At 38.1% G+C, this 26726-nt stretch overlaps 4 protein-coding genes across 12 annotated transcripts in view; 2 read left to right on the plus strand and 2 right to left on the minus strand.

The window, feature by feature from the left end:
• Positions 1–5310: 5310 nt before the first annotated feature.
• eny2 (ENY2 transcription and export complex 2 subunit) lies at positions 5311–8727 on the minus strand. 3 transcript variants are annotated; one of them, XM_008431938.3, is made up of 5 exons: positions 8475–8727; positions 8261–8338; positions 8070–8140; positions 5954–6028; positions 5311–5628 (listed from the first exon to the last, which is right to left on the minus strand). In XM_008431938.3, the coding sequence occupies exons 2-5, from the start codon at positions 8326–8328 to the stop codon at positions 5555–5557; spliced, it is 288 nt and encodes a 95-aa protein (XP_008430160.1). In that variant the 5' UTR covers positions 8329–8338; positions 8475–8727; the 3' UTR covers positions 5311–5554. The 3 variants fall into 3 exon arrangements, with proteins under 3 accessions (XP_008430160.1, XP_081453468.1, XP_008430159.1); XM_081597342.1 differs by having other exon boundaries at positions 8460–8727; XM_008431937.3 differs by having other exon boundaries at positions 8489–8723.
• Positions 8489–15670, minus strand: ebag9 (estrogen receptor binding site associated antigen 9). Of its 2 annotated transcripts, none has more exons than XM_008431936.3 (7): positions 15518–15670; positions 14937–15031; positions 13231–13312; positions 12956–13111; positions 12669–12779; positions 11599–11690; positions 8489–11389 (listed from the first exon to the last, which is right to left on the minus strand). In XM_008431936.3, the coding sequence occupies exons 2-7, from the start codon at positions 15017–15019 to the stop codon at positions 11272–11274; spliced, it is 642 nt and encodes a 213-aa protein (XP_008430158.1). In that variant the 5' UTR covers positions 15020–15031; positions 15518–15670; the 3' UTR covers positions 8489–11271. The 2 variants fall into 2 exon arrangements, with proteins under 2 accessions (XP_008430158.1, XP_008430157.1); XM_008431935.3 differs by having other exon boundaries at positions 15311–15629.
• A 608-nt stretch (positions 15671–16278) lies between these two features.
• Positions 16279–25010, plus strand: ttk (ttk protein kinase). Of its 4 annotated transcripts, none has more exons than XM_008431934.2 (25): positions 16279–16431; positions 16944–17031; positions 17125–17347; positions 17600–17706; positions 17783–17923; positions 18715–18829; positions 18908–18989; positions 19079–19185; positions 19288–19375; positions 19468–19573; positions 19687–19909; positions 20718–20824; positions 20935–21078; positions 21153–21304; positions 21452–21597; positions 21724–21850; positions 21981–22073; positions 22715–22872; positions 23003–23154; positions 23245–23369; positions 23468–23542; positions 23633–23809; positions 24406–24502; positions 24585–24670; positions 24747–25010. In XM_008431934.2, exons 2-25 carry the CDS (start codon positions 16944–16946, stop codon positions 24813–24815), a joined length of 2988 nt encoding a protein of 995 aa, XP_008430156.1. In that variant the 5' UTR covers positions 16279–16431; the 3' UTR covers positions 24816–25010. The 4 variants fall into 4 exon arrangements, with proteins under 4 accessions (XP_008430156.1, XP_008430153.1, XP_008430154.1 ...); XM_008431931.2 differs by having other exon boundaries at positions 16280–16431; positions 21150–21304; XM_008431932.2 differs by having other exon boundaries at positions 16302–16522; positions 21150–21304.
• Positions 25011–25843: 833 nt separating this feature from the next.
• The window catches only part of bckdhb (branched chain keto acid dehydrogenase E1 subunit beta), an 86115-nt gene continuing 85232 nt past the window's right edge, over positions 25844–26726 (plus strand). For 2 of the 3 annotated variants that reach the window (XM_081616879.1, XM_008431930.3), the window contains exon 1: positions 25844–26064. In XM_081616879.1, the coding sequence (XP_081473005.1) occupies positions 25884–26064 (181 nt within the window). In that variant the 5' untranslated portion in view covers positions 25844–25883. The remainder of the gene's footprint in view (positions 26065–26726) is intronic. The other variant, XM_008431929.3, reaches the window with a different exon arrangement.

The following is a 26726-nucleotide window of genomic DNA, read 5'->3' on the forward strand; positions in this document are numbered from 1 at the left end:
CATAATAAAATAGTACAGGACCTATTTCGCATTGCAGTGGAAATCTAGTTTTGCATTACTTTATTGATTCAGAGGTTATCAAAGAAGACTTGTAAATTCTCCTGCAAGTTGGTTTTATTTTTTTTCCCCTAACAATCCAAAGCACAAATTAGCAAATTATTGTTATGTCACATGTTGTCACCTGCCACCAATCAGAAGTGTTTTGCTGTCAACAAAAAACTAAAATTAACATGACTATCAAATCTCATTACAATCTATGTTTACTTAAGTTTTTATTAGAAAGAAGTTAGCACTGTTGTCTGACGGCATATTAGGGTCATTGTAGAAAGAGTTTCCAAAGTCGGAAGTCCAAATTTTCTTAGATTAATCTCAAACTTTTGGAGTTTTGTTTCTCTCAAGAATTGACTTGAAACCCAGAATTTTCCCATTTTCTTCTAGAAAATCTCTGAGATTAATCTCAAATTTTCTGAGATTTTTCTAGCAAATTTTCAACTTTTCAAGCTCAGAAATATTTTTTCTAAAAAAAATTTAAGATTAATTTCAAAATTCTGATTTTCTATTTTCAATCTGGACTCCTACAGGAAGTTTGCACGTTCGCCCTGGGTACTCCAGCTTCCTGCTACAGTCTAAAAGCACAGGCTTTAGGTTCCTTGGTTAAGTAATTATTCATTTCTGCCATTTGTTTGAGAACTGAAGGCGATGTCAGTAATTAATTTTCATCAGCTTTATTAATAAATTAATTTACTATGCAACAATAAAAAAACTACTCAAAACTTAATGGGTTTTCAGTTATACTCTTTTTCTTTTTACTTTATTCTGACTGGACCGAGGTGAAACACCATATGTATGTGATCAAAACTTTCTCAAGGGCACACTAAAAATAGCCAGTTTTCATTTATATAAAACAAGTATGAAAAACAAAGTTTTACATCACCTGCTGTTTAGTTTTGTATTTTTTTTGTTATTACCAGCAAATTCCTAATCAGTAATGAAACCTAATGTTGGCCATTATGTCTGAGCAAATCAGTTTTGGTGTTTTTGGTTTCATCATGCCTCAGGATACGTCTCCAAAAATTCAGGTCTTTCTCCCCCACTGCTTTTGAAAACTGCCTTTAAATTCCTTTTTATGTATTGATCATAAATTTTGCTGTCCAAAAATGATTGTGAGAAGTGAAAGTTCATTTATGACTACGCTGAGGTCATTTTTCATCAAATGTTTTAATCCAGTCCTGTTGGTTCCGAGTCGGATTGGTCCATATTTCATCCATAAGTCTTTTATGAAATAATTTCTAGCATCCATCTTACTCTATGTGCAGCAAATATGCTGTTGTGAACGTGATCTTTACTTGTTTTTCTTTATGTTAAGAACTGTTGATTCAGTGTTTCATTCCTACAAGTCTAACCCTGCAAGCAGGTGCACTGTTATTCTATTTGGGGCAATGAGAGGATAACCTCATCATTTCCCAAAATTTCCTCACAGTATGAGCGCGTTTCTACCATCTGTGTCCAACCGGCTCTGCCGTTTCTCCGCATTTGTACAGTACGGGAGGTGTTTATGATCTTTGGATGCCGGCGGTCTCACTAGAGACACGACCGTAGAGCTGCTTTAGGACTCGGCGCGCAAGGACCGCACATTTTGGCTTTTTCGCCTATTGACACAGCTGCTATCTCGCTGCACTTTCGAGGGTGGGGGAACCAATGTGTGCACACTTCCCTACATGCAGACAAGCACGCGTGGAAACATCTGTAGCATGGCCTTTTTTTTTTCCCTTTAAATGTCATCAAGTGCTCTGCAGACACAAGTTTACTTTTTTTTTTTAGCAAGTCTTGCAAAAGCTATGAAATTTTTCCGTATTATAGATTTCAATACAATGACAGAGCACATCTTCCCTTAAGGTTTTGACAGATTTTCGCCAGTCTTCACCCTTCTCCCGAAGTCCAGATGTATGGAGAATCCAGGAGATTGTCGTCACATTGGTAGAAAATAGTTCAGCTTCTTCAGCAACTTCCATGACCAGTTTCATTCTCATCTTTTCATCAGTTCTGGAGAAATGTGATATTCCCGTTGTTCCATACTTTCCCCCATTATTGGTAACTTGTGTACCCTTCTCGCAACTAATAAACCTTTGTAACCTGTCTGGAAACTACAACTTTAGCTACAGGATGCAGAAAAGCAAATGTCAATGAAAACTTACAGAGGAAGCAGACCTTTATCAAGTTATTTTGTTTTAGGACTGATGACAGGTGTGAAAACTCAAGAAATGTAAATATTGAAATTGATTCAAAAGGTGCTTCGACAAAGTATTAGTTTTTATGTCGTTTTCCTTTAAAAAAAGTTATACCTCTATAAAAATGTACTTATCACTATATACTGTATTTTACCTGTGTTCCATTTCACAGGTGAAATAGAACCTTTACCTGCTAACAAAAGTCACAAAATGCATCAAATAAAACTAAAATAAACCAATTAAGCATATATGACACTGCTGTAATAGCTACTGCACACCATAAATGGTTTATTTTAACTATGCCAAACAGACCAGGGATTATTTGATCATTTATTGCAAGAGGACGCAATATTCATTGCCAGGTAACGAAACCGAAACCTTACATTTGAACAGGGATGTGTGCAATTTTGAGAGCCACTCTACAGTTTTATACCATAAGGCAGAATTACATCTGCCTTATGGTGTGTCTGTTGTTTTTAGGAGTTTACTGTAATCAGGTTCATAATATATATATACTGTTGTTTTTACAGCAACTTGATGTCAAAATGTTTAGAGTACATATGTGATTTTTAAGGTAATTTTCCGTAAACGGTTAACGGTTCGGTACTGTTAAGTGACGGTTGCCAAAACCTTATACCGTTATGTCTCGTGTACTTTGGCCATATTTACTGCAGTAACATTCTAGCAACTACCTCTGCTGGTATTTTACCTTAAATTATACTTTTTTTCTTACATTGTAGTGTGGCTGGGTTTAGACATTAAATAGGTTTGGGGGTAAAGGTGAGAACTTGCTTAGATTTAAGAAAAGAAGACGGCTCGCCTTAAAATATATCGCAAATCAAATTTCACTTTCTTGAGACTCTGAAATGGAACGGACAAAAAACAACCTTTTTGCTAAAACACAAATTTACCTGAGTACTCTTGTGACATTTTGTTCCTAAATGTCAGCTCCTGCTTCTCTGAAACCTCTTCTTGCTTCCTGCAAGATGTACCACTACATCTTACCTCAAATATTTTCCTTTCGTTTGTTTTACTTTTTTTTTTTTCTTCTTTTAACTTGCCTGACTTTTTTATGATGTGGAGAGTAATCTGGTTATTGTACAGCTCCACAGCTGAGCCGAGCGGGTCCCGGATGATTGAGAAAAGCTGAGAACACAGAGTGAGAACGTAAATACAAATCTCTATAATAATATATTGCGTCACCCGTAACTCTATCCGGTGTTGGTATGCGGCGTAGTTCAGAGTGCAGAGCCCGCTTTATAAGGGGCGCCCAGGGGAGATCCGCTGATAACATGGGAATTGATGTAGGCCATTAAAGAAACGCGTGTGCAGGGGATGGAGGGGAATGTTACACTTGGCCTCCGCTACAGAACTGTACATCAGCATGTTGTCACCTAGGCTGATGTCACAGCAGGTCCTTCGGCTATGAAAACACTCCCTGAGCTTTGTGTGGGTGACCGACGCACAGCTTCTACTCGCTAATGTGAAAAATTATGCCAAGAGGTACACTTTTTTTTTTTTTTTCCTTGGGTTTGCAATGAAATGAAATTGACTTACAATTAGGTCATGCTTGTGCAACTACAGCGCCTAACAAAAAAGTATTGATGCCCCTTGAAAGTTACAGCCACAGACTTTATTGTATTTTGATGGGGATTTATGTGACGGACCCAAACAAAGATGTTTTTAAAGGGGTAACATCAACTTTTTTTTTTAGCTTTACAGCATGTTAAAATGTTATTGCCCTCATCAAAAACATACTTGGAGAGTTGTCTTGATTCTTTCATGCACGTTTGAGAAATCATGTAGTCTCCCGTGGCAACCATTCAGCTATGCGAAACGCCTGGGTGGATCTAGCTCCGCATTGAAGACGCAGTTTCCAAGCTTCTGCCTCACTCGGCTCCTTCAGACTAGCCAGCAGACAATTAGCACCTGGTGGAACCGCTCATCTGCTGAGCTCATTATAGAGGCTACTTCTCAGTGCAATGATGGCAAAAATGTTGTGTTAACAGAGTGATGTTGGGAAGACTTTCTGGAGGCGGAGTTTCAGAAACAGGAGTTTTTAAAGGGACAGAGGCCCAATTTCAATTCAATAAATTACAAAGTCAAATTACTTTTAAGTTATATTTTATATATACAGCATTTTTATAAGAACTGGTGGTAAAATAGTTACTTGACTGTGCTTTAAAATGGCAGTATATGACTGGAAAATACACACTACTGCCTCTTATTGTGAAATGCAGTCAATACTTTGTAAAACCGCCCGCAACTGCTGCGGGTCTTAGGTGGTATGTCAAAGTTTTATGGCTTTCTTTCAAAGCAAGAGTGTGAGACCCTTTTATATTTAAGAATTAACACCATCTACAGAACATTTCCAACTAAAATCTGACTACTTTGCTTCTTTCACTGAAGTATTTCATGTTTAGTTTAATATTGAGCATGTAAAACCGACTAAAATCACAACGCAAATCGGTTTTTGCTTTTCATTTCAAAATCTATATTTATGGCCAAGCCAGTATGTTCAACTTTTCAATTTTGGCCCACGTGGCAGACGGGGTTTGGACACCACAGGGTTCTACCCGAAGAGCGGAGACGATTCCAGTATCCAAGTTGCTTGAGGTCCTGTTTGGAGTTTCAAACTCATAGAGAATCAGAGATTATTTGTACTGCTGTGGTTTCTCTTCTCCAAAGTCACTACGGCTGACACCCAGAGGGTTGTGAAAGCTTGATGCTTCCCCTTGCTGACAACTGTTATGGAGATGCCGATTTTATCTTCCAGCACGACTTTGGCACCTGCTCACTGTCAAAAGCACTAAAACCGGATTTAATAAGCAGAGTGTCACCATCTTCAATTATCCAGCAAGCTGGCCTGCCCTAATCTTTAGCTATTTAATGTACATCTGAAAACATTTCTAATTTAGTTCCATCCCTAAATCTACAGAACTACAGCAAAGACCCTAATTAAATGTAGCAGAGTAGCTTCCTTAAGAGACTAATGGATGATGAGCATTAATCAATTTCTTCCCTGAAATTAATTTCTGTATTGTGCTTTGTTTTTTATACATATATGGGAAAAAAATGCATGTTTAATAAATTGACCCCTTTATTCAAGCAGCACATTTCATACACGAGTAGACACGACATCTGATTGGTATAAAACATGAATCAGTTGATCAGTGGATCAATACAAACACATTTATCAGAGCAGATGTCGGAGATGTTAAGAATTTATAAGCAATTCTGAAAAATATTTCAGAATTCCATTAAATCCTTAAAAAAAACAACACAAAAGCTAACATCTTTATGAGAATAATATTGGCAAATGTTGACTATGAGGCGTGCTGTGTCAAAAAGGCTCGGATTCTCTGTAGGAGCTCCTTCTTAACGCTGTCTGGCACCAAGGCTGCAATAAAGACACATTGATGAGTCGCTTTCCTGCAACATTTACTCTTTTTCACTGGGAAATATGATCACAAACTCTTTTATGAAGCCCTACAACATTATTATACATACACATACATCTGTTTTCTTTCTGGTATGCTTCTGTTCTGAAGGGTGCATGTGCATTGGGATCAAAGGTGTGGAATGTGCTGTATTCAACTGGATCTGAGTTTCTTTTTTTTTAATATTTAGCAACTGCCTTATTTTTTAAATTATCTTATTTATGATGACAAATTGTATAATCACTGTTTTCTGAGACTGTAGTGTCGATTTGTTATTTGAGTTACCTCTTCCTTTAGGGGTGACCTCTACAACAAGGTCCTCCACCGTCACGTGCTCCAGACCTTTTTGTTTGATGACGTCTGCAGGAGGAATACAACACGGTTAGACTGTCGTGTCAGAAGAAATTAAACGTAAGGATCAAGTTTAAAGCTAACTTTATTGACAAATCAAAACAAACAAAAAAAAACTAAACCCCAAACTGTTAACCTCTAAAGGAGGTCCCAAAGATATCAGCCACTACCTTAGAGTGTAAATGACCAAGTGTGTTTATTGAAAGCATTAAGACTGTCAAGTGTTCAATAACTAATGTCTTTTATTAATTGTCTTAATATAAAGTGGTACTAAAACCCAAGAAAGCCTCTCGGTTATTTTATGGGTCGCTGCAGAGGGCGCTGTGGCTTACGTCCACAACTTGCTCTCAAAGCACCACAGACTGGTGTGTAGTACAGACAGATATTCTAATAGTTCTTACCAGAAACTATCACTGCACTACAACTTAAAGGCTTTTAGCCTCAAACCAAACTCTGACCCATTGGTTGGACATGATCTTCAAATGTTAACTCTCCATTTTGTTAAATATTTTGTTGAACTGAACAGAATAAGTGACCGTCTGCATTTCAGGAGAGTTTCATTTGGCAGTGGTGCTCCGAGAGCAAAATAACATTTATAGAAGTAACGGCGCCCTCTGGATTCAAGATTTGACTCCTGCAGAATTCAGTGCAACATCTGTTGAGTCTATTCAACTGAGCGGGTTGGAGATGCAGAGTTCTCCGATCCTCTCAACCTATTCACCTTCATCCTCATCATCTCTGACCTTGTTTTACTCTCTTCTTACAGTCTGCCATTAAGCTGCACAACCTTTATTTCCATCTCTGCCCTCTTCACTGTCGGCCATATTGATAAACCCAAACTAAAACATTAAAAATAAAGTCAACATTTTTCCCCAGCTCTGCTTTAACTTCCCTTACAGGCTCTATCCTTATCTGACAAAATGATTCAGGTAAGCTTTAAGTAACGTGGGTTTGGGTGACAATCTGTGAATTGTTCTCATTTATGCCAACAGGTATTCAAAACATCTAGGCTTTACATAACCCCTTTAAAGTGAATTCTGCATGTACAGACTTTAGCTCAAATATAGGACTTTAATCCAACGGTTTCCTTAACCCTGCCTGTTTCAAGTCTGATAACTGGAAATATTCCAAATTTTGGGTAGTTCAAGTTAAAGAAAAGTATAAATATGCAGTGTTAGCTGTTCAAAAAAATATTCAAGCCTGCATGAGCTGTTATGACAGCAGTTTTAAGTTTTTACGTTTTCCAGTGACATTTGATGGATTTATTGTGTTAAAAAGATTTTCTGTTGACACAGTGACAGAAATTGTGTCAACAGAATCTATGAACTCTGATAATGACTTTAATAAAAGTGACAGTGCTGGGATTTCCAGAACTTAAACATCAAATATATTTGCACTCTTGAAAACAGTCACATTGCACAAAAAACATTTTGAAAAGCAACACAAGAACTGTAAAATGTAACAGTTTCTAGAATCCAACTTTGTTAGCTTTTAGGATTTTAGTGTGGACAGTTTTTTCTCTATTATTCATAGAATAAGAAACAAAACACAAGGAAAAAAGTTTTCTAACTGGCTATAAGCCACAGTTTGGTTTAAGAAAGTGTCATATTACATTATATCTAGTTTATTTTGGTTTCACTGTATGCATTTAGTGACATTTATTTAAAGGCAAAGGGGACCAGAATTTTGGATATCTGAACTACCTTATACAATCGTTTTAAAACAAGACCAAATAAACTGCACCTGCTGAACTGAAACAAGTCTGCAAAGACTTCAGCAGAGTAATGATTAGTTGAAATTAAAATCACTCAACGACACCGATGTGTCTACAACCTCGTAGATACATGAGTTGGTTCATATGTTAATGAACAAAATGAAAAATTAACTCAAGGTGAGTTTGAGTATTGTGTCATCTAAATTCTGCTGACCCTTTTTGCATCTCTAAGCAAGCAAAAAAAATTGAGAAACATTAAAGTATCTCTTCTTAGTAAACCTAACCTTGTTCCCTCATGTACCAGCTGCCATATTGTTTCTGGAAAAGTGTTTTTACCTTTGCATTGAGCCTTCATTTGGTCCTTCCACCCACACTCTGTGAGCTTAGCTCTCAGCAGCTCCTTCAGTCTGTCAGCCAGATAAACAGAGAGGAGAGGAGGTGAATTTTATACAGAAAAAAAGCCTTCAAGTTGACATTTTAGTTGAAACATATTCAATAATACCCCTACAGTATTAAATCCTACCCACCGATCTCTTTCTCCTGTCTCCGTTAGCTTCTGGTTTATTGATGCCTTCAGTCTGGCTTCTTTATTCATTGTGTTTGTTCTGGGAGGAGAAACAAAAGCAAGCACACGTTAGTTAACTCTTAAAGACTCAAAAATGAAAACAGCGAACAATATACACCACCGGCTGAAGCAACAGTAACATTACTATCAAGAAAACACACTGGGTTAAACTTAACCGAGCTTCACTCACGGTGAGATTCCACTTCTCGCGAGATTCGGCAGCCTGGCTGCATCAAAAAGTGAAAATACGACGACCTTTAACGGGGCTAAATAAAAAAAAAAAGAAAACAGAAGCAACGTAGCCCTAAAAATCCCAACCACCGAGACTCACGAAGCAAAGTGGCTATCTCATTAACAGCTTAGCACCAAGACATTAAAGCTTTCACAAAGGATCCCCTAGGACGGTGGAGCGCGGTCACAGCAGCTGAAATTCCGCAAACTTCCGGTGCAAGGCGGAAACACGTCATGTGTACGATGGGACTGGACTTAACCCTTTAATCCATGAATGGCTATTACCTTTCAGTAGTTAGCTGTACAGTATGTCTTTAGCCAGTGGGTCAATGAATATTTCTACAAAAATAAACAAAAAACATGACAATAAAGAAAAGTAAATAAAAGCTATAACTGAAGTTGATGGTGTAAAATAAGTAGTGAATACATTTCTTTCAGTAAATATATTTCTATTCCTGATGACATGACATTCACATCATATATCAGTAGCAATGCAAAAATTCAAGGCAAATTAATCCATACATTTGAAAAGTTTAATTACTTCCTTGGCACACTTAACAAAATAAAACAATTAATTACACAAACCAAAGTTTCAAAGCCTTTATTTCTGTTTATGGTCTTCCGCTTACGGCTAAAACATTACTTTTAAGATTTGATTACATTAGACTGATGAAAATAAACATACAGAAAATAAAATACAGAAATATGGGCTTAATAAAAAGTGTGCTACATCTGCTTAAGTCATTTAACTAATGCATATTCTAATTTAGTGAATAGAACTATTCTGATTACCTAAAAAAAATAATTTAGGATTATCATTAGCTGTAAGTCATTATCACACAGATAAACACTTCAAATGTGTGTTTGTGTAATGAACCAATATTCAAGTTTTGTTCATGTAATCTAGTTCAGTTGTTTGTGAAGCTGAACTTAGGCAATGTGCTGGTTTCAGGTGCTTATAAAACAATTTGTACATTTTGTATATGTTGATGACAGATATTTACAGGTGTTTTTTTTTCTTTAGTAGGAAAACAATAAGATTCGGTCTTTGAACAATTTAAATCTCATCCCAACCCCATTTTATTGGAGACAGTCTTATTAGTCTATTTTTGTTTTTTTATTTCAGTTGGGATCCTAATAAAAAGCATGAACCTTCACATTAAAGTAAATTCTAAACCATTTGGTGATGGCCCATTAATAGTTCAGAAAATGTTCCTCCAAAAACAATGCAAACATATGAATCAATGCTTTTATTAAAAAAAAAAAAAAAGGAAAACAAAATTTCGTACACCATATTTTCAACCTGTCAGATCTGAACAGGGTTTTTCGTCAACTCATTTTTTCAGAGCAAGACTTTGTTTATGCTCAACCACCAAATTTTTTAACATGAAGTCATACAGAGAAAAAGAGTGAAAGAAGAACAGAAACGGAAATAATTTTTTTTCTGGGGGAAAAAAAATATTTGCAAATCAAACAAAAAAAAAATCTAGATGCTATATCTCTTGATGAAACCCCATAGGGAAACAAATTAACTACGCAAACCTTTTCCAACCAATGAACACCAGTTTCACCATGTTAGTTCTTAAAACTGCCCACCATCGCTCATTCGTTAAGGTTAAAAAACAGTCACATTTTCACTCAATCACCTCATAAATAATAAAGTAGAACATCCTGCCATTTGCAAAGCTTTTGTAACATTGCCAATAAAAATTTGCCGTCTTTGACTTGCTTCTATGGAGGTTTTAAAACGCTCAACTTCATCGTCATGCATATATATATATTAGATTCTTCACCCGGTTAGGTTTTCATAACAGAAATTATATTCTAGGCGATGATCAGGAATTCTTTCTTATGGAAACACATTAAATCTGCACTTAAATCCTCTTTGTGGGTGAAACGATTGATTCTATCGCCTTGGTGATCCATATTTTATAAAAAGAATGTTTATCAATCATATCCAAAGCAATATTTCCTCCAACAACACACACACACAAAAATAGAAACAAAAGTCCACCAATCTCTAGATAATCACCTTTGACAAAATGTCTAGGAATGAATGGTAAACCAGCATCCATGAGGTTGCCATAGGAACCCACAGCCATCATTCATAGTTTGACTTGATCATTACATCGATCTTCATCCACAAGTGTAAAAGCTCCAGTTTTCATTTGAATGCAGATTTCCAGTGTAGTGATGGCTTCAGATCAGAGTGACAAAAATAAAGCCATGATCATTAGGAAATAAAATAAATGTACAGACTCTGAAAGACATAAATATTTAAAAAAAAACATTAGCAAAGCAAAGAATGCCACTGATTTACAGTGATGCAAGTTATAAATTACACTCTTTTTTCCCTGTGAGGCCATAACATTTTTATGAACTTTTTTTTTTTAAAGTTGCAGATAAGTTTCATTTACAAAATGCTTCTGGGACAGAACAATCAAATTAAGTACTACCAACCAGATTAAGTCACAATCTAATTATTTTTTATTTTAATACTTCATTGTGTAATCTCCTCTGGGGACCGATGGGTTTTTACAGTGCAGCCGCTGTAAAAACGATCCCAAACTGAAATGGCTGCTGGTAAAAACGGGTGGAGGAGGACAGTTTGTAAACAGATAAAGTAGTGACTGATGGTAATCCACGTGGAAGGAACTTTAAAGACTGTTTTAATGATAGATTTGAAGTCTGTGCCCGAACCCCGGCGCCCCCGTCGGCTCGAAACGGAGCATTTCCAAAATGTTACGAGAGCTTGACTGCGATCTTTTGCTCCTTCTTCAGCATTCTCTGAGCCTCTTTCTCCATTTTCTTCTTCTGCTGCTCCATGAAGCGCTTCTCCCTCTCAGCCATCTTTTGTTGCCTGGTGGAAAGAGACAGAAGCAAAATGAGAACCGTCTTGTTCCTTGAACCATTCAGATGGTGCCAACTATTTAAATGTGTACATATATAGAATATCTAGGATAACAAACTTGTGCTCCATTTTATGTTTTTCCTCAGCTTCCATGTAATTGAAAAAACTCAAATCGTTACGGCGGATGGAAGCGGCAGAGAGTCTAGCAGAACTTTTACCTGAGCACTTCCTCTGCCTCCCAGGCAGCGTCGGACTCGTCCTCCCAGGCGTTTGTGTCTTCATGCCAGTTTTCCATTTCGCCCAGTTCAGCCTGAGAAAACAAACGGATTCAAAATCAGTTTGCAGCTTTGCCTTTTTTTTAAAGAGCCAAAACTTATTATTTTGGCCACTGGGGAACTTTGGTTTAAACTCTTAGTGTTTGGTTAAAATGGTTTCTTAGCATGCCTGCGCCATCACTAAGGAGAGTTTACAGTTTTAATTCCGTCTCTCATTAAATCACTGATGTTTTCTCCATTACATGGACATTGAAAATGCAAATATAATATTGGATTATAAATTAATTTATTGATTAAATCACATTTTTTGTTTTCAAAGATTGAGTTTTTGGAGAAAAAAAAAATGGGTGTTTTTCTTTTTATTTCACCAGTGCACTCCATGGTTCAGAGTGATGTCATCACTCACAAAGCCGCCATCTTGTTTGACAAGTCTGGTTTCTATCTGCTTATTTGGACTTTAGAATTCAGCTCAACTCCACGAGGAAACATAAGGGTCAGGCTAAGATTTTTTTTTTTTAAGAGGATAAAGCTATGTTACAAGAATACAATCAAAATAGTAAAAGAATTAAGTCTTAATATTATCAGAATAAAGTCGTAATAATAGGAGAATGGAGTAATCATTTTATGAGAACTCAAAAACAAAAGGAAATTAATTAAAATGAATATTTTCTTGCAATTTTAAAATGCTCTAGTATTTATTCTGCTGATGTTATGATTATATTCTTTTAGTTAAAGAAATTATTCTTGCACCCAGCCTTTAATACAGCGAAGTACAACTCAGAAGGGATGACTGAAATAAAAGCCACTATTTAATTAATTTATTTTTTAATAAAATCAGAAATGGTATGAAAAAAAAGTAAAAAAAAATTTTTATTTTTAAGCTATATCGTCCAGGCCGAACACAGGATTTTAATTTTATTTTTACTGCTTAGCAACACATCAAACAAAAACTTGAACAAGTGAAAACGAAAGAGTCTACAGAACATCTTGAAGGAAGCCGAGGCGTTTCTCACAGAGGGCGGACTGAAGCTCATCATGTCCTGGGAGGCTGCCAGCCGGCTGGAGAATCCTGCTGACCCGTCAGGAACCAGGTAGTTCAACGGCTCGCGCTTTTTCAGCACGATCTGGACCAGAGATAAAAGAGCAGAGCAGCCAGACATATGATCACGGTTAAAGCTGTCTGTATTTTTCTTCAATGATACAAAGTTTCAGCCAAGTCTATTTTTCAACTCTTCGTTTGAATAAAAAAAAAAAAAAAGAAAGATAAACAAAGTTTGTCTGCTCTGAAGCCGCTCTGTACCTTCTGCGTCTTCCTGATGGTGGGAGCCATGTCTTTGAAATAATCCGGCTCTTCGTCGGCATCGTTGGGCGGAGGGGACACGTTTCCATTTCCACCTTCGATCTTAATACTCGTCGGAGCTTCTTCATCCCAGGAGCTCCACTCTTCGATTTCTGGCTGTTTTGACCACAAAGGGAAAATTTTTTTTGAGTACATTAAATCTTATTTTCTTTTTTACCCAAATTCTGAATTCCAGCCTTATACTTTTAGGGAACGTGAGTGACGCAGCTACTCGCCTGTTTTGGTAAAGAAGAAGAAAAGTCGACCGTCGTTGGGAGAGTTATCTGATCACCGCTGAGCTTGCGGCCCCTTCCGCTCCTGTGTCACAATCAAATGATTCAAATCAATTTTATGAAGCCACAAAGCAGACAAGACTAAACATAATTAGTTTACTGTAATGCACAAAGAAGATTCCACCAAACAGAACTTTAAGTTCTACTTTTATTTATTTATTTTTTAGAAATAAACTCAAGTCCGGTCAAATTGAACGGAGACGAGGTGTTTTCAACTTTGGCATATTGAAGCCTGGACTTTGACTGGGCAATTCTCAACTGGGACGAAGCTTTGAACTTGTAGTTGTAGTTTTATGTGTAAGGTTGATGTCTTCTGCAGTCTCTAGAAGTAAAGTGGCACAACAAGCTTTTGTCTCTGCAGCTCCTCCAGCGTTAGCGTAAGCAGCTTTCTTTGCGTTATACTTTTTCTTTTCCCCTTGTCCCTTTTTTTTTTTTTTCCTGATTTGGGTTGTAATGTAATTATATGTCATCAGTGAGATTATGTAGTATAAAGTCTAGAAGAAAAACATGTCTGGTTGAATCAAAGTAAGCAAGAAGCTACATCCACAGATTTAAATTAGCTGCAAACTATAAAGCACGTTTCTGCTGCACAGAACAAATATTTCTGGTTTGTACCGCTGGTTGAGAAGTTAAACTGAATCTAGAGGCGTTTGGACTTTAATCCTCCTTCACATGTTTGTTTCTTGCTCTACTTTTGCTTCACTGTGTTAAATGCTAAAACAGGTTTTGTTTTCCTAACTTCCACAGTGAAATCTGATCTATTCCACCCTTGGTCTTCACTGTAACCCGACCAACTCTTCCCAGCACTGCTGAACTTAAACTGGTACGACAAGTAAGCCAAGTTTACAGAGAGTCCTGGATTTATCCATGATATGTTAAACAGTAAAAGGCTTTAAACGTAGCATGTGATGTTTATGGGATAGATCATTAGATGTTGATAAACAGTCATAGAAAAGGCATAGAAATTCAACGGGGATATTTGAATTAAGTGAATACAGAAATTTATTATCCAAGATCACAATAAGCCAATTATTTTTAAAGCAGTAACTCAGAATCGGTCGCTCTGAGAGTTTGGCAATGCATCAATAAAATGTCCTACATTAAAATTTGTGAACATTGATTACTCTGAAGTGACGGGTCTGTATCCCATTAAACTACTGTGCAAAACGTGTGGAAGGAAACCCAAAGCATTTCACCCAAGTCAAACAGTTCAAAGTTAATAACAGCAAATACTGAGGGAATGCATGTAAACCTCTGATTTAGAAGACGTTAATACACCACTGATTTTTTTTTTTGTCTCCTGTTAGCAAATAAAAACTATTTTGGTGGTTGTAACTGACCTCAAACTAGAAATGTTTGGTCTGATTTAGCTTCAGATAGTGAGGGAAATATGTCTTTTCATTCTGGTTTAAGGTAGATGGACCTTGTTACGATGCAGTAGAAGCAGAGATAGGAATACAATTGAGAAACAGGGGCAAGACAAAAAAATTAAAATCGATAGAGATTGAGTTATTTTACAAAGAATTGGAACCGATATTAATTATTTTTTAAAATAATTTGTAAAAAATAAATAAATAATGATCACTAGAGCAACAATAACAGGTCAAAAGCCTTTTCAAATCACAGCATGGAGAACTACTGGTGCTTACCTGCATATCAGCCTTTTAAAAAAGGACAGCAAACTGGCTAAACATGTGCAAATCTTGAACATACGGAACTGAGTGATGGCCATGATGAATTTGAGCTGGAGGAAAAAAGAAAAGACAGCAATATTGAGTAATAATGCAATCGACCAGATCCGATAAAAAACAAACAAACAGGACGGGCAGGAATGAGAACCAAACCCCAACTTCATCAGCAGACATGAGAGAATCTATGACACTAGGATGCAGCTCCTCTGCGTTCATGTTTCTGAGTATTAGGCTAATGATGAGTTAAACACAGTCTTTCAGCGATCTTAATGCAAATGCCGTTTGTCCTCGGGTTATGGTCTGCCCGTCTTTCTATGCATATGTATACTCACCTAGAAGGACGTATGCGGGGTGAATGATTTCTTCTTGTGACTCGGAAGACACAAGTTCATTTATTTCCTAACCGTTGCTTGCTAGCTTAGCCCACTGAGAAACATTGTATTTTTGAAACCTTTAAAAGTTATTCTCAAACGAGACATTGGCACTGAGGAATAATATTGTTGTCACAACATAGACATATACGTGACAGTTTCCCATACCACTCATTTATCGTGAAAAAACTCCTAAATTCGTGGCGTCGCTTGTCTCCTTCCCATGGCTGCCATATTGGAAGTGGGAGGAGCTGAATCCATGTTGCGTTTAGGTGCTGTTGGGAAAACGAGAACGAGACTGATAATTCTACATATTGATTTACGATGCGACGTAGTAAGCCAAAATATCAGTATTTATTTTTATTTCACCCACCATTATTATACAAATTATAATATTTGCGACTCTAAATGGGTCTTCTTTACCTGGACTGAGAGCCAAGATTTCTATTATAAAGGTTGCAGATTCCTTTACACAAATTATAGATAAATATCCTAAAAAGATTGTTTCGTTCCTCAAATGCTTTTTTAAGAATTGACTTTCGCAAATGAGTCAGGTCCAGTTAAGTTGTTTCACTTTAACTTTCAGGAATAATGAAATATATATATATATATATATATATATATTTCGTCTTTTTTATTGGTTAGTTGTAACTTTTTACATCTTGCGATATAATTCCTACTACCAAAAACATGTTGGTTGACACTAATTTCAGTTTTTAACAGTATTTTTATATACTAAAATGGCTTGCCATACTTGATGACAGCGTTTGATGCTTCGAAAGAGAGCACACGAAAAAGGAAAAATATCTCCACTTGCTCTTAAAAAACAAAATAATATTCTAAGTCAAATTAACCATAGTTATTAATGTGGCGAAAACACTTAGCAAATATTTAATATCCACGTATTTGTACGTATCATCCGCAAACGAGTACGTCATTTAGGAATGAGCCAATCGGTACACATCTTAAACGGAAGTGGCATATTTGAAATTGTTAGTTGGGTGTTTTTCGTTTCGCTGTGCATCACATCTTGTGAAAAGTTGAGTGTTAGTGACTGCAATATTTAGGGAAACATAAACAAGGTGATGCTATTTTTCAGCTAGCTGCGTAATATTGTAAATTATACAAAATGCTTCTGTATTTCTTAATTTGAGATTACTCGGTGCATGCAGGGTAAGCAATGCTAAGCTATTCACCGCTAACAACATTGCCGTTTGTCAGCAAACATAGTCCGGCATATGCCGCCAACACGAAAGTCTGTATTTTTAAAGAACGAAATATGTTTAGAATAATTATGTAACGAGTGTTTCGATGTTTCTCGGTATTTGTTCATATCAGGAGTTTGGGGGGAAAATTGTGCATTTCTTTGTTGCTTAGCTTTGCTGTTGTTCCTGACGTTGGTCAGCCAAATTACTTAGTTGCTTAGGTGTTTATTTTTCAAACAGGCGTAACAAAAGTTTTTGTCACAGCAGTAAAGTCTTGAAGAGGGCAAATTTCTGTTGCATAAAATTCTAATTTTGTCACAGTTTGATTTCATTTGATTTGACTGAAAAAGCTTTTGTTCAGGATGTGCTTGTCGGTTTCTCACTTTCAGATGGAAGAAGAGGAACACACAGACAGAAAGCAGCAGCTCGCCAGGCTTTTTCAAAGGTTCAGCAACATAAAAAAGTATTTCAATGAAGGTAACGAATGTGCTGCTGCTTAACGAACAAGCCGGTTCATCCTTCCTGTGTTAAGTCTTTTTGACGTTGTAAATCCCCCTCCTCTCCTTCCAGATGACACAGACCACATCAACCAGGTCATCGACTCAAACTCGCCCGAATCTTGCCTGTCCTACCTGACGGACCTGGAGAAGAAAAGGGATCTCCTGCTGGACCAGAACCACCTCACCAGGCTCATAGATTTTTATACCAGAGTGTTTTCCAATATGCCACTGGGGAAGCACTGTCATAACGAAAGCTATGCCAGGATGTTGGTCCGATTTGCGGAGCTGAAAGCGTGAGTAGATGTCGAACTTCAAGCAGTTTGGAAAAAGCATTGTAATTTCTTCGAGTTTTTCATCTTTTACTTTGCAACCCCTAATGGGAATATTTTCTTTCACTTCACAATGTTGATCTTTCCAAATAAGTACATTGAAAATTGTGATTGTTGACAAGCTGATAAAAAGTTTAGGCACTGTGTCTGATGGTCTAAAATAATAAATTCTGGATAGAATTAACTTGCTTTTTTTCACTGTTTTCCTCCTGCTAGTCTTCAAGACGTCGACGAGGCAGAGGCCAACTTCAAAGTGGCGACAGCTCACAGCCAGAGCTTTGCGTTTGTCCACATTGCGCATGCACAGTTTGAGCACTCCCAAGGTACAGGACTGTTTTTAGCTCCTGATGGCATCTGGGTGAGTGTGTTAAGTGTTTACCGTGTGTGTGTTGTTGCCAGGAAACTTCAAAAGAGCCATTCAGATACTGCAGAACGCTCTGGAGGTGGACGCCAAACCAAAAGAACCTCTGGTGGCTGCGCTGCAGAGCATGCAGGCCGGGAGAACGATGATCTGCCTGGAGGACAAGGAGAACTTCCCATGTGAGCACTTGTTTTTTTTTATACTCAGCCGTTTACAAGTCACTAATACTGGGGGTGCAGCGATGAATCGGCCCAGATTTTAGTCACTTTGGGTGTTCTGTCCATCTTGTCTACCTTCATAGAGTCACATTTGCACATGCGCAGTCAACAATAAATGCCCCACATTTAGCAACTTTGTCGCTTTATTTAGCAGTTTTTCAAACAATAAACAAAAAAAACAAAAAAATCGGTATCAGCCAAAGACTGAAATGGAAAGGTCAGATTTTTATTTTTATTTTTTTAAAGATTGGCGATCGACCACAAAACTGCAATCGGTGCACTTTATAGCTGGAATAAAAAACAAAATCTCGGTTTTTTTGTTTTCCATACTTGTTCTAATCTCCACTTTATTTTTCATTTTGTTTTCTTAAAAAAACGAAATGTTGGATGACAAAACATTTTCAAAAATGGCGTTTATTTCCCTTCTGTGAGTTGGGGAGCTGAGTACAAGGGCCAGGCTGAGAATTTTTGCTTAATCACGAGAATAATTGTCGTAATATTGGTAGAATAAAGTCGCAATTTTACTAGAAAAACGTCACTATGGAAACCCGAGTGCACTGGTGAAAAAAATCCAGATTTTTTTATTATATTTTTTTTATTTATTTATCTCCCCCCCCCAAAAAAAAAAAAAATTTTAAATCTTCAAAAACCAAAAATGTGTGTCATCTACCAGCCCTGGTGCATCCCTCATTTCTTATCTTACTAAATTAGATTCAGCTTATGGTATCTACATGTTGTCTTTGTGATTTCAGCATTATCCAATAGAACTATACAGGATTCTGTCAAAAAAGACTCTGAATACCCGAAGCCCGGCAGAATGTCAGATGGAACCGGCGACTTGCAGCTCTCCAGTATTTTTGGCGTGGGGTAAGAACGAAGCAGATTCTTAAATTTGCACAGTTTTGTTGAGGAGGAACGCTTTATTTATTAATTTATTTTCTTCAGGACGGAGGCACCACCTGGGGTTTCGGACGACCCGTTTCCTGGCTGGAGGACGGGATCCCATCGGAAAAGAGCAGTTGGCTTGGTGGGCTTCAGCCTGTGGGATAAAACAAATAACTAAACAGTTCTTGGAATTTTCACTTTTTTTTTTGTTTTTGTTTTTTTTGTTAATAGCCAGGGAGAGTACCTGTAGTGCCATTTTCGATTCCAGAAAATGATGACGACATCCACAAGAAAGTCCCAAAATCGAGCAGTATGTCTGTTACTAGGGGTTTGTCCAGGTTTGTATTCTCCCTGCTTCACTCTGATGCCCCTAACTTAATTCAAATGCAAACTAATTGTGTATTTTATGTTTGTTTTTTTGTTTTTTTATTTGCTCTTAGACAAACATCTGGTTCAAACGGGACCTCGGGATTTGGAGTGTCCTCCTCGAGGAAAAGCGTAGAAGGCCGAGACGTCGTCAGGGATCAGGTGAGAACATAGAAACTTGCTGGCAACGCTCTTTTGTGCTTCGGTGCGAAGGTGATTTTTTTTTTTCCCCAATATCCAATTCAACGTGTTAGAAGCCATCAGTTCTCAGTCCGGATCACGGCCAGTGGGAGGAGCAGGTAGACTCCACCGCGACGCTCCTCCAAACAAACTGCGCCAAAGGATCATCCAAAATGGAGGGTAAAACCTGCTGAGTCACGTTCTGACCTGCAGCGTGCTGAACGGAGCGATCAGTGGAGATTAAAGTTCCGTTTGTTGTCTTTTTCTTCTTCTTATCATTATTTCCTCTGCAGATGTGACTTTTAATTTCGAACAAGTTGTCAATTCCAACTCTCCCGAGTCGTGTTGGACGTACCTGATGAACCTGGAGAAAAGAGGAAACCCTCACACAGACATCAGCCTGCTCAACAAGCTCAAAGACTGCTACTCCAAAGTCTTCAGCAGGCTGCCGATCAGACAGTACAGCAAAAACACCAGCTACGCCAGAATACTGGTCAGATACTCAGAACTGAAGGGGTGAGTCTTACTCGAGACATTCTGGGGGATCCTGTGAATGTATAAAGTGTCAAATTTTCATTGGCTCTCTAAATATCAAAGATACACCAATCAGATTTCTATTGATTCTGATTGTTGTGCACAATCTCTTTTCTATATGAACCGCAGAGTTCTCGATTTAAAGTTGCGCTTCTGAATCCATCAAATGGAGATGATCTAAAATGCACTGCATTCACAACCTTTTCACAGCATTGCTGGTTAAAGCCACAGTGTGTTTTATTAAGGCTGTATGGTCAATGAAATGACCTGTGGTTACCTTGATTCTATATTTTTGACTCAGTTAGAGTCTTCTGGTAAATTTAGATAAAGGAATTGATTGTTCTTGGATGTTAAATAATACAAACTCTCGTTTTTCTTTTTGTTAAATCCCTTTTCTGCCTTTTTTGTCTTTTTTTGTTTTTTCCTCCGTTTGGTTTTTCTTATTTTTTTCTGTTGCTGCTTTCTCTTTTTTGCTTTATTTTTATCTTTCTTGGTTTCTTCTTTTGGACCTTTGTTTTCTGCCTTTTTTTATTTTGCTTCTGTCTTTAATTTTTTCCTCTTGTTTCTGTTTTGATTTTTTTTCTTTCTTTTTTATTACTACTTTTTTGCATTGTCTTTTTCTTCTTTTGTTTGTCTCTTTTCCTTTTCCATTTTGTTTCTTTCTATTTCTTTCTTTCTGTCATTTCTTTAGAATTTTTTCTTTTTTCAACAGTGGATTCTGGTCTGTTTCTTTCGCCAGCTGTTATAACAGCTGTCTGCTGAATATCACCATTTGTTTTCCGCTCTGTAGGATTGAAGATCCAGATGAAGCTCAAGATCACTTCATAGTTGCGAGATCCAACTGCAAAGGCTTTGCGTTTGTCCACATTGCACATGCCCAGTTTGAGGTTTCTCAAGGTGATCTTTCATTTTGTGAAATGAGTTCTTCGTTCTCTTCATGTTTGACCAGGTTACCAAGGTAACTTTGTGGATTTTTTTAATTTATTTTTTTTTAACATTTTTTTTAGGTAACCTGGTCAAAGCAACTTCAATTCTGCACAAAGCTCTGGCGTTAAATGCCAAACCGGCAGAGCTTCTGGAGACGGCCATGCGGAACCTGAAATTGGGAGAGAAACAGCTGGTTCCCCCCATGGAGGACGACCCACCTACAGGTAAGGATCAGTCTCAAGCGGAGTGCTGCTGCTGATTTTTCTGTCTCCTGAATCTGTAAACGTCCGTGTAGCAGGAAGCGGGTCCCCCTGTGGAGGGAAGCAGAAACTGCAGCTTCCTGCTCGGATCCTTGCGAGCCAGTCGGTGGAACGGCCTAAACCTGCCAGCAAAGAACCGGATGCAGAGTGGAAGATTCCCAGTCTGCTCACCCGGCAAGTTTCTCCAGAGGTATTAGCTATTTTTTATGTTTTGTTTTTTTTTGCAAATACCTGATATAGAATTGTTTTCAATATCGGGGCCGATACAGATATCGATATCGGATCGATGCATCTCTACTATTAAGTCATTTTATGCTTCACTTCATTTATTCCTCAGAATAAACGGACCACGCCTCCGGACCCCAGACCCGTTCCCCGTCTGGTGGAGTCTTACCCCACTCCGTCCATCCAGCTGCCGTCCAAACTGAACCCACAAGCTGCCTACCAGACGCCCAACGGCTACAGGAACCCACATCCCAGCAGGTAGGTGCTTAATTCGCTCACATCCAGGATCTGAATCGTTTCAGCCTCGTAAACTTTTAAAGGAGTTGGTCTGGTTGTGTTTTCCCGCCCTCGAATGGACGATTTTCACAAGTCGTTTCTCCTCAGCTTCATCACCCCCGTCGTAAAGCGAGACCCCGAGGCGTCGTCCTCTGCAGCAGCGCCTCACAGAGCCGGAGTCGTGCAGCAGGCCCGCACGCCTCTGAGCCACGCAGCTGGTTTCCACACTCCACAGGTGCAGCACGGTTACCGCCGGTTACAGATCATTCAACCTGTTCACTGGATATGTTGTTTACCTCTCAGACGAGAAATCCCTTGGAAATAAAACAGGAATCCAATTGGAACTTATTTGTTTTTCATTGAAGGTCTCCTTCAGTTCTTTTTCAAACGAGTCCATCACAATAAAGGGGAAGCAGTTCTTCATCCTCAAGATGATTGGACGAGGCGGCTCCAGCAAGGTAAAGCATCACAGATGGCAACAAAAAACCACTTCAAACTAAAGTTGTTCTGCTCTGACTCAGGATGCGCCGATAAACCAGCCGACGGATAATTGGCTTGTAAAACCGATTAATTTGGGCATAAATACGTCAATTGTAACTTTTTAAAATTTATTCATGGATCTCTGATTTTCTATGTAGTTTCTTTTTTTCCCTCCTAAGATTTTTCAGACAAGCAAAAATTTGAGTTGCTCGCTGATATCTTTGTTGGAGGCGGTTACTCTAGCTCACTACCAATATACCTTTGCTAGCTAGCTAACTTGTTTTGCTAATTTATCATCAGCGGCTCACTTCTGTTCCAACACATACAATGCTATGTTCATTCTGGCACTATGCAGGATAAACCACTAAACGGGCCTCAAAAATGTTAGTTTTGATCTGCTGAGTGGCTGAAGCTCACCTGAAAACCAAGAGCTAATAGTAGCTCTGACCTGAGAGCAGCATTTAGTGAGACATAAACTCTGATGGACATTGACGATGGACTTGATAAGCCTCACATTTACACTGATGGAACCTTTTGTTTTAAAGATTGTTGATAGACCAGAAAACTGCGATTGGTGCACTCCTAACTCTTGTTTTTTTTTTTTTTTTTTTTTTTGCAGGTTTATCAGGTCCTCGATCACAAAAAGCAGCTGTTTGCAGTGAAATATGTGAACCTGGAGGAGGCCGACGCTCAAACGATAGAAAGTTACAAAAATGAAATTGAGCATCTGAACCACTTACAGCAGTACAGCGACCAAATCATAAAGCTGTACGACTAGTGAGTGTATGACTCGTCTAGAATCAGTGTGTCGATGAATCGTAGTGGAGTGTGTGGTCAAATCCAACCGCCTTTAGCTTGTTTGGCAGAGATTTTGATGATTCCACATGTTTATTTTTATTTTGTGCAGTGAAATAACCAACAGCTACATCTACATGCTGATGGAATGCGGCAACTTGGATCTGAACACCTGGTTGCGAAACCGCAAAACCGTCAACCCGCTTGAGAGGAAGTTCTACTGGAAGAACATGCTGGAGGCCGTCCATACCATCCACAAACATGGTTCTTGTCGTCTCCAGCTGCTTCCGTCATATTTTCTGCGTCCTTCTCTTAAAAATGCAAAATTGTGACATTTTTATGTTCACTCTGCAGGTATCATCCACAGCGACTTGAAGCCGGCAAATTTTGTCATAGTCAACGCGTCGCTGAAGCTGATCGACTTCGGCATCGCCAACAGAATCCAGCCCGACGTAACGAGCATCATGAAAGATTCCCAGGTAGGTTGTATTTATTTTAGGTTTGATTTTAATTGAGTTGTCTGATTATTTATGGTTTATATATATATATTTTTTTTTAATGTGTGTTTTAATTCCAGGTTGGAACGCTGAACTACATGCCTCCTGAGGCCATTAAGGATACGTCATCTCAGCCGGGAAAGGCGCGATCCAAGGTATTCATCTAAACCTGGCTGATGTAACCTGTGAAATAAGACTCGTATAAAGAATCTCAATATAATAATAATAATAATGGTGTTGTACAGATCAGCCCTAAAGGAGACGTTTGGTCCCTGGGATGCATCCTCTACTACATGACCTATGGAAAGACTCCTTTCCAGAGCATCACAAACCAGATCGCCAAGCTGCAGGCCATCATTGATCCGTCTCATAAGATTGAGTTTCCTGGCATCGCAGAGAAGGATTTGCTGGATGTTTTGAAAGTGAGGCTTTTTTTTTTTTTTTTAATGTAATGTATGCAAATAAATTTAGTTTACCTATTTGAATAATTGCACAGCTTGAAATCAAGTTAAGCTGCTTAGAAAACATCTGACTGAGGTTGGGATTGGTGGCATTTATGAGTTATTAGGTAAGTAAACTTTATGTACATATAGAGGTCAAACTAGAAAGTGCTTTAAAATGAATAACAAAGCTTGTCGCTCAGAGCACAAAGCATAGAATTAGACTGGATAGATCTGCCCTTTGGTTTGGGCACATTGTCACTGATATCTGATCCAAAAATTGCTTTCATATTAGGACCGATACACATATTGGATTGGTGCGTCTCTAATTTTTAATTAAGCTAAGATGGTAATTTATGGGAATTTATCACATTTTCACAAAATCTTAAATGAAAATATCTCCACGTGTGTCTTGTTGTTTCTTTCTTTAAATGGAGGAGGCACTGGATAATAATAATTCCCTTTATTATTCCCAAATAAAAGGGAATTGTAGTTCTATCTCTGCCACGTCTGTTCTCAAGTCCTAAGCTAGCAGGTTAAGTTTGTAATGGATGCCATGTTTTCTCTTGTTTCATCAGAGGTGCTTGGTGCGAAACCCAAGAGAGAGAATCTCCATTGCAGAGCTGCTGGAGCATCAGTACCTCCAACTGAAACCACAATCCTCTCCTGAACCAGGTACGCAAGAGCCAAGTAAGCCCTCACTGGTGCCCAGTGATCAACTTTTGAGGCTAAACTGTGATTCTTTTTGTTCCGTCAGAGCGTCCTTCAGACAATGACCTGAAGAGGATCCTAACTGACCTGGCAGCCCTCCAGTCTCCAAACAGTATCATCCGAGCAGCTAATGTAGGACTTTTATTGTGTGTGTAACATCTTCTAGATCCCGCCCAACATTAAACTCCAACTTTATTGTTTCTTACAGAATTTAGCAAAGATGTGCAGCAGCGGCAGGAAGCTGGATGTCACAGAATGCGCAAAGTCATCGTCCTAACAATCATGAAGCTTTTCTCCTGTCTTCATTTATTTTCTGTTTTTGTTGACTGATTTATTCAGACCCCTTTGTGGCCACTATAGATGTGTCTTACTGTAAGTCTAAACTAGCATACATGTATTTTTCTTTTCATTTTAACAGAACTAATTGCAATCTTATATAGCTTAGAAAAATAAACACACTTTGTTCCAATGAGTTGCTTGTTTTTTTTTTTTTGCAACGGCTGAAAGCAGAATCATGAAACACATTAAATAACTTTCTCCCTGAATTACAAACAGGACTAACCACATATGAAAGCATGCAGTGTAAAGATAGAGTGAAGGGTATTTACAACTGGATGCAGATGAAAATTAAACTGACTAGAATTGGTAATCTTTGTTTTATAGCAAATAAGACCTTCATTATTTGTATATATTGCATAAATAATGCCAGGGAAAAGTTTTCTTAACACTTAAGTTTTCATAACCACAAAGTACTGAAATGCATAATGGTGATGTGGAACTATGCCACAGGACTGGCAGCTGTAGGAAAAGATGAACAATTTAGACCCCATTGGTCTAGCAAATACAAAGACAATTTCTGAACCATTTTATTTGTTAAAAAAAAGGGAAATCCCAATGTCTGCAGAGCTAAGCTAATATAGTTTGACAGAAAAAAAAGTGAAAGTATTTTAAAATATGTTTATGATAATAAATCACGGCTTTTTTTCTCATGGATTCTTTATCTTTGTCCCCCAGTTTGTGGGGTTTTTTTTTTGCAAAATCTGACACCGCCTCCTTTTTAGACCAATCACGAGCAGCCTCCGCTCACAGAGAGAGAGTTCTCACTCTGCAGTGTTATCCAGAATTCCGCATTAAGTTTCTTTCTGATGGAATTAGTGCACTAGATTTTTTTTTAATAAAACATTTTTTTCCTTCTTCATAAGCTGACTGTTTGCTTACTAATATCCTTAGTGAGTTGATAGCATAACTCCTGATTCACCACACAAAGTGAAGGCGCCTTCTTTGCATTAGACGATCTTCGTACTTCGATTCATCTTGCCCTTCCTGTTATCTGATAATAACAGCGATGGCGGCTGCTGCAAGGCTATTTATCCGAGGTGCCCACTCACCACTTGCTATCTCTGGTGTTGGCATTGGGAGGCAGAACTCTTTATTGAAACTGTCGGCAGGTTGCAGCTCTCGTTTAAAAACGCAAAGACATGCCGCTCACTTCACCTTCCAGCCCGACCCCCCTACGACGGAATATGGTGAGTTTCTGGGCTAACTGGTTAGCATTAGCCTCGTTCAGTGTTTGTAATGAGTGAGAAAATAATTGGTTTCTTATGAAAGCTTCTATATGTAAACAATTTAACTGAGGAAAATGCTAGCAGGTGTTTAATGAATTCCAGCACAGCTAAAAGCTGGAAACTAATCAGACTTGTTTTGCCTACATCAGAACAGCCCAGTTTCAAAATAAAAGTACTCTGCTCAAAAAAATAAAGGGAACACTTAAACAACACAATATAACTCCAAGTAAATCAAACTTCTGTGAAATCAAACTGTCCACTTAGGAAGCAACACTGATTGACCCGACGAAGGTCCCCGTTGTCAATCAGTGTTGCTTCCTAAGTGGACAGTTTGATTTCACAGAAGTTTGATTTACTTGGAGTTATATTGTGTTGTTTAAGTGTTCCCTTTATTTTTTTTGAGCAGTGTATATTTCTGCTCTCAATGAGGGACATCTTCATCAGTTGCTTGCAGACTTGCGGAAGCATCGCTGGAAATTAATGTTTTACAACTTTAAGGTTCTTAGTTTTTGGTCATTAGTTAACATTCCCAACTTTCTCAGTAACCGATTTTTGTAGAGTAAAAGAGGTTCTTTTTTGGAGATTCAATTTAACGATCCATGTCAGGTTATGTTAACTTAAGA

The sequence above is a fragment of the Poecilia reticulata genome, chromosome 16 (genome assembly GCF_904066995.2).
Source record: "Poecilia reticulata chromosome 16, P_reticulata-male-v2, whole genome shotgun sequence".
NCBI lineage: Eukaryota > Metazoa > Chordata > Actinopteri > Cyprinodontiformes > Poeciliidae > Poecilia > Poecilia reticulata.

Bases quoted from the DNA above. Each gene is read 5' to 3' on its own strand.
- eny2 (XM_008431938.3), bottom strand. From the start codon at position 8,328: ATGAATAAAGAAGCCAGACTGAAGGCATCAATAAACCAGAAGCTAACG. The intron at 6,029-8,069 runs GTAAAAACACTT...TTCCTCCTGCAG, and splicing joins AATGAAGGCTCAATGCAAAG to ACGTCATCAAACAAAAAGGT. The intron at 5,629-5,953 runs GTAACTCAAATA...TCTTTATTGCAG, and splicing joins GGTCACCCCTAAAGGAAGAG to CCTTGGTGCCAGACAGCGTT.
- ebag9 (XM_008431936.3), bottom strand. From the start codon at position 15,019: ATGGCCATCACTCAGTTCCGTATGTTCAAGATTTGCACATGTTTAGCC. The intron at 12,780-12,955 runs GTACAGAGCGGC...TCTCTGGTCCAG, and splicing joins CCATCAGGAAGACGCAGAAG to ATCGTGCTGAAAAAGCGCGA. The intron at 11,390-11,598 runs GTAAAAGTTCTG...TCTTTCCACCAG, and splicing joins GAGGCAGAGGAAGTGCTCAG to GCAACAAAAGATGGCTGAGA.
- ttk (XM_008431931.2), top strand. From the start codon at position 16,944: ATGGAAGAAGAGGAACACACAGACAGAAAGCAGCAGCTCGCCAGGCTT. The intron at 19,910-20,717 runs GTGAGTCTTACT...TCCGCTCTGTAG, and splicing joins AGATACTCAGAACTGAAGGG to GATTGAAGATCCAGATGAAG. The intron at 21,598-21,723 runs GTAGGTGCTTAA...GTTTCTCCTCAG, and splicing joins AGGAACCCACATCCCAGCAG to CTTCATCACCCCCGTCGTAA.